This window comes from Nerophis lumbriciformis, linkage group LG03 (genome assembly GCF_033978685.3).
Source record: "Nerophis lumbriciformis linkage group LG03, RoL_Nlum_v2.1, whole genome shotgun sequence".
NCBI lineage: Eukaryota > Metazoa > Chordata > Actinopteri > Syngnathiformes > Syngnathidae > Nerophis > Nerophis lumbriciformis.
In genome coordinates this window covers 23,588,154-23,595,000 of record NC_084550.2, presented here as the reverse complement: position 1 = coordinate 23,595,000, position 6,847 = coordinate 23,588,154, and the positions used below count along the sequence as shown (strand labels likewise).

The 6,847-nt window shown below is 44.3% G+C and overlaps 1 protein-coding gene across 2 annotated transcripts in view; it reads left to right on the top strand.

Annotated features, from left to right (window-relative positions):
- LOC133581548 (uncharacterized) overlaps window positions 1-6,643 on the top strand; it is a 25,249-nt gene extending 18,606 nt beyond the window's left edge. For both annotated transcript variants that reach the window (XM_061935571.2, XM_061935581.2), the window contains exon 2: window positions 224-6,643. In XM_061935571.2, the coding sequence (XP_061791555.1) occupies window positions 1,715-3,037 (1,323 nt within the window). In that variant the 5' untranslated portion in view covers window positions 224-1,714 and the 3' untranslated portion in view covers window positions 3,038-6,643. The remainder of the gene's footprint in view (window positions 1-223) is intronic.
- The last annotated feature ends 204 nt before the right edge of the window (window positions 6,644-6,847 follow it).

Below are 6,847 nucleotides of genomic sequence, written 5' to 3'. Positions count from 1 at the left end.
TAACCTTGAGTTCTTTGGAATGTATTATGGCTAGGGAGACGTGCTTGTATTATGGCTAGGGAGGGGGAAGGAAAGAAGGGGTTTTTGGCGTTGGGAGGACAGACCATTTTGGGAGGCGCGATAGAATGTTCTAGGGTTAGACTGGTCTCAAAATGTATATTGGCAAAGCTTTGAAAATATACAACAAAATACCTATTCTGTCTCTGGTGGTTTTTCAACTCAGCTTTAAGCGTCGTAAAGAGCTTGGGAGCGAATTGTGACTTGAATTCCCTGGGAGGAACAACTGGTCCAAAACGCAACAATTTGGGGGCCTCGTCCGGGCGACACGCTGAGAATTGGACACCTCTTACACTCTTCTGGACAGACTCACTAGTGGCCAAACAAAAACAAGGTAAGCAGAGCCTTTTTCTAAAATCTGCTTTAGGAGTCTGTCTTGAAATATGTAAGTCAAACACTGTTTGTACCCCAGACACAGAGTAGGTGTTTTGTACGAGACGGGGATGTGAGAGTGGACATTTTGATGGATTGATTGCATTTCTCCCTTGTCCGCCATTACATAAAAAGCTGTAAATAAGTGGTCATCTCGCGTCATTGTGTCTCGACTACCGTGACGGGCAGTTTTATTGAAGAATAAACTAATAGTTGGGTGTAGCTCACCCTGGGTCATTGGTCGTCGCCTAAACGAGTAAGGGTTTCCAGACCCTTCGTCTGGGACGAAAAATTCTGAGGTAAGGGTTTCCAGACCCTTCGTCTGGGACGAAAAATTCTGAGGTAAGGGTTTCCAGACCCTTCGTCTGGGACGAAAAATTCTGAGGTAAGGGTTTCCAGACCCTTCGTCTGGGACGAAAAATTCTGAGGTAAGGGGTTCCAGACCCTTCGTCTGGGACGAAAAATTCTGAGGTAAAAGACACAATGGCTACGGAGTGTGACAGACAGGAATGTGATGGCGGGGGGGGAAAGTGTGATGAATGTACTGTTGTCAACAATGAAATTGGCAGGTAGAGTTTAAAAAGAAAAAAGAAAAAGAAAAAAGGAGAACGTTTCATGAAAGGGTTAAGAGGTAGTTTACAACACTCGAAAAGTCGTGAACTCAAACGTTTGGTAAATAAAGAAAAGTAACTGGAAGTTTTATGGTAAAGTGAAACGCAGAGAAAGAGCTTTCGTGCAGCTTTTTCCTTGTGTGTGTGTGTTGCTGGTTGCGTGGGAGAGTGTGTGTGTGCGTGCTTGTCTGTGTGTGTGCGCGTGCTTGTGTGTGTGTGTTGCTATTGGTGACGGTGTAGTCCGCGGGGAGAGACGTAGGGGGGGAACAAGATAAATTAGATAAGGATATGGCTCGAGCACAGGGTGAGAAACCTAACGGTTTAAAATAAGGCTTACAGAACTTATGTGCTCGAGAATTTAAGAGTTTGACGGAAGAGAAAAGAAAGTTAGAGAAGAGTAAGATAAAATGGACGGGCTGTCGCACGTGCACGAGACTATTCAAACGACCCGCCCAGACTTTGACTAAGCCAACGCCCCCTACTCAAGTGCCAAGAGAGGGAGGTACTCACACGCCCTCTCTAAGACATCGGCTCAAATTCTTAACCCCTTCCTTTGCACGTCTGACCATTTTCCTCCGGCAGATGGCAACCTCGCGCGTGCATACCAGACATTGTTGACACATAAAGCTGCTATTAGGGGCCACTTTCAAAATAAGCATTTTGCCGTCACAGACATGCAAGCCATTGTTGACCTTGCTTTCCCACCTGTACCTGAAGGAGGGAGTCTTTGGCTTAACACGTTAGACAAACTAACAGCGGGATACACTCTCTCCGTAGCAGACTTTAGAGGCATTTTGTATCGTTGTGTTTCCACACAAGATGGCCAAAATATGGAACAACAAGCAGGATTATTGGCTGAATCTTCGACTTCACCGGTAACACCGTACATAAGAGGCATAGCTACTGCTATGCGCAGTCTGTTTCCTCTTCCGTGTCAAAATACCACTCCTACATATCGGTGGAAAGATGGTGAGTCACCTTATGTATTTATAGACCAAGCTAAAGAGCAGTGGTCACGTGCTACAGGTGTGCATCCCAGTAAAGAAGGGGAACACCGACAGTTTTTTAGACGAGCAGTACTTGACGCAATGCCAACTGTGGTGAGACGCAGGATGGATGATAACCCTGATATACACGGTGCCAAAAACAACACATGGCAGGGACATCTTATTCATCACATGCAAAATTGGACAGAGCAGGATGCTGGTAGAGTAACAAGGAAACAACTACTTAAATTACAGATCGCTGAAGATGAAAATTTAAAAGAACCAAAAGGTCAAAGATCAGCTAGCGTATATTCAGCAGTGGGTGACCTTGCTTTTGAGTCCCAGCAGGTGGAGGACACCAGACGTGTGACCAGACGGTTGGACTCGGGTGGTGGACACGGTGCTTTAAGGCCAAGACAGGGTGAAAACTGTTTCATCTGTGACCAGCCGGGTCACTGGCAACGCGAATGTCCTAACTCCTCTGAACGAGACAGGCTCCCAATTGCAGCCAAAACATCATACAGGCATGGCAAAGGACGCCCAAGGCAGAAGCCCCAGCAGGAAATACAGACAGGCCCCCTGCTGGACATAAGTGTCAACGGACAATGTTATCAGTTTGTGATTGACACTGGTGCCACCCACTCATTTCTGAATGCAGAGGTACCAAAGAAACTGTGTGCTTCCTTTTTGAAGGTCGAAGGCTTCGCTGAGGTCACAAGAATGTTACCGGTCACCAAACCTCTTCCGGTTCAGATTGCTGGACACACACTGAAGCACCCCTTCATGGTTGACCTGCACACACCTTGCCTAATTGGTAATGACCTCCTTTACAGACTGTACCCTGACATTCAATATCGCACAGAAGGAACCTTCCTGGTGTTACCTGACGGCTCAACCACCAAGCTGCGACACCACTACCAAAGCTCCTCCATGAGCTCATACCACAGCCTGAAACACCAGAAATGGCTGACATCTCCAGCTGCTCTATCAGTGAAAACCCTGGCTGACTGAGATGCTTCTGTGTATACCGCCACCCGACTCGCCTCATGTTCATGCCAGGAGGCCTTTGACTCCTTTATATTTATATATGTTGGAACTCAAGGTGTGGCTGCTCATGTTGACATATCTTTGCTACAACTAGCATAGTATAAGATGGACACAATTGCTGTCCCACATTGTTCCCTTGCTCTTTTCCCCGCCTACAAAACCAAAGACTTAGGTCCAATGATAAAACACGGCGTAGCTGCCACTCATTGCACCGACACCCAAAACCACATTTTCCTCTTGTTTAAGTTTTCTGTTAAGCACATAGCTATAGGCTGCACTTTGGGCACCCCGGCTGTAGGCTACGAGGAGCTAGCAGCTACACAACAGCTGAGCTAAAACGACACATTACATTTAAGCATATCAAAAAATTATAGTTGCTTATTACATACACACAGTCGCCATGACAGAAGTCTGATAGAAAGTATTCAGTAACAAACGTGTCCGCATCATTCGACTTCCTACAACATGAGCTTGACTTAATTTGTTATTGTGGCCACCAGGCGTGGTGAAATTTCAAATTACTATTGCGAAAAGCATCCGCCATAAGGTTAGTGTTTTTCTAGTATTTGTGTCGATTTAAATATAGGCATATTTTGAAGCTTTCACCATATTGAATAAGGTACATAAAATTTAGGATTTAGTTGAGTTTGAGCTAAGGGGTCCCCTACGCTAATACCACCCTCCAGTGGTCCACAGAGACTGAAATTACTTTCATTGACCTCAAACATGACCTGTCCTCCGCCCCTGCTCTTGCTGTACTTGACTATTAGCTGACCTTTTTCTTAGATGTTTCTGAAAGTGATAGTATTACTGACACAGTCTCTTTTTCAGAAACAGAAGGGGGAGGAGGTGAGGGTGGATTCAGACTTTTGGATTCAGACTCCGTACAACAAAATAGCTTTAACAATATTCCTGTGGGGAAGAAGTTATAACTAAATTGTTGTAAGTTTGTAAATTTAACTTGAAAATAACGATTTTGCACATCAATAGTAGTTTAGTAGATCAATTTGGAATATGGAGGAGGTGAGGGTGAACCGTGTATAGTTTTTGACTTCATTGATATGATCAATCCGGTGAAAGGGAAAAGCTACTTGCTGACTTGTGTTGACAATCACAGTGGTTGGCCGGAAGCAACCCCAACCTCAAAAGAGGATGCAAAATCAGTAATTAAATGGCTTGTGAATGACCTAATTCCCCGACATGGTTTCCCCAAAAAGATTAGGTCAGACAAAACACCCATTTTAAAATTACTCACTTAGCCTTGGTCGAAAATGCTCTTGGACTAGAACACAGGTTCGGTTTGGGGGTACCATCTTCAGTCCCAAGGTAAGGTTGAAAGGATGAACCAGAACATCAAAAACGAATTGGCTAAAATCCGTGCACAGACCAAATTGAATTGGATTGACATGTTGCAATTAGCGTTAATGATCATTCGAATGTCCGTGAATAAAACTGTTTTACCGCCCTTTGAGTTTTTCACCCTATGAACTGCATACAGGTCAGCCCCTTCCCAGGATCAACACCCCCCTGGAAGAAGGAATCAGCGTAAAACCAAAATGGTATTTTACACAAAATGCAGAATTTGTGTGCCAGTTCTTCTGTACAGATTCGGGGATGACAGCCCGCCACTCCAGATTCCCTTCCGTCCACTGAGAGGGTCAAGATCAAGGTCATCAAACGCAAGTGTACGGAGCCCAGGTGGAATGGTCCCTTCAAGGTCGTGGTACGGACGTCCCACGCCCTTCGACTAGCTGGTACAGGGGACACCTGGTACCACCTCTACCTCCGCACTCCTGCGGAGGAGCCTGACACGGAAGGGGCCCAAAAGACGACGCTGAGAGACACCTCTCTCCGTTGAGCTGCCGTCTACCGTCGTGTAGATCTTCCAGATTTTCTACCTACATTACTCTGATCAACTTCAATATTGTATACCATTGATTGTGAGACCAGTCCATATGCTAGATGTTTCTTAGTTTTTCTTGCTTGCTTTCAGCATACTATTTGTGTCATTACATTAAGGGAAAAGTTTGATGTTTATCCCCGTCTCGTTACCTGAATTACTCTGATTTTGATTTCTGAAAGGCAGGATGTTATACCCAGTAGGATTCCCTGACGGACTGGTGTTTGGGCTTGCTCTACTGACCTTGTGTCTCAATTCTTCCTTCCCGACGACAGTGACTGACAAGTGTCTTAGAACGTACGGCGGACTTGAAATAGACTTGGTCAAGGGGGACAGCAAGACTTACTTTTTTTTACCTGTGCAGTGTGATTAAGTGCGAGGGGAAAATTAGTTCTTACCGTGCTAGTAACCTGTATCTTTGTTACGACTCAAACCTGAACTATTGGTGTCGGATGCGGACAACATACTCTGGTAAGTGGTGCCCCTTATGGAAGCAGGTAACCCACTACACAGGGCCCTTAGACTACCATGACCCTTTATATGCCAACATACCTCCACAATTCAAAGTTATTCTGAGAGGGATGACCTTTCAGAGGAACTTTGATCGGTCCCAGAACCCCCTTTCCCTTACAATTGCCAGAACAGGTGTTATACCTAGTCCCTTTTATGTTGTTTTGGGGGTTGACCAGAAAGGTACAGACCCTAAAGGAATTATTAAAATTAATGTCCTTGAGAGGGCGTTAACTACCTCTGCCCCCTTGAAGACCTGGTAGCTTTGACCTTAGGAGCAGGTGCAGGCAACCTGTGGCTTAGGTGGATGACTAGCATGGCTAAGAGCCAAGACCTGGGTGACTGTGTTACATAAATTGTGGTGTAAATCCTGTGCAGGTTTCGAGAACCTTCCTATAATTGGTGCTATTTTCCCTGTGACTGCTACTAAAAATGTAGAACGCATTAACTATGTTTTTTATAATCTGTTGAGACTGACCAACCTGACTCGTGATGCTGTTGAGGGGCTTGCTGAACAACCTGGGTTTGCTATGTCACTGAAGGGGGTCAGGCAAAGTGGTGACTTTCGAGAAATACTAGTTTCCTTCCCTGTATGAGTGACGACATTGACATAGATTCCATCCGTTTATCTCCCATGTAACTATGCTTTTAATTTTTTACTAGCTTGCTCAAAGAGGGGCGTATTTTAGAAGTGTTGTACTAGTGATAAAGATCTTTTTAGAAGATCTGAAGGGGGAATTGTCGGAGGCAGATATTTACATATATCCGAATTTAAGTTGTACTTCTATTTCTTTGTCATATTTGAAAACAGCTCATGTTTTCCATTTCTTCTCTTGATGCTCTGTCAGCAAGTATACTGTGTGTGTTAACCTTGAGTTCTTTGGAATGTATTATGGCTAGGGAGACGTTGTGCTTGTATTATGGCTAGGGAGGGGGAAGGAAAGAAGGGGTTTTTGGCGTTGGGAGGACAGACCATTTTGGGAGGCGCGATAGAATGTTCTAGGGTTAGACTGGTCTCAAAATGTATATTGGGAAAGCTTTGAAAATATACCACAAAATACCTATTCTGTCTCTGGTGGTTTTTCAACTCAGCTTTAAGTGTCGTAAAGAGCTTGGGAGCGAATTGTGACTTGAATTCCCTGGGAGGAACAACTGGTCCAAAACGCAACAGTTTCTAAACACAAACATTTCGGAATTTAAAAAAGGTTCAACGTTTCTAAACACAAACCTTTCAGATTTAAAAAAAAAGTTCAACGTTTCTAAACACAAACATTTCGGGATTTGAAAAAGGTTCAACATTTCTAAAAACAAACATTTTGGAAGTTAAAAAAGGTTCAACGTTTCTAAACACAAACATTTCAGAA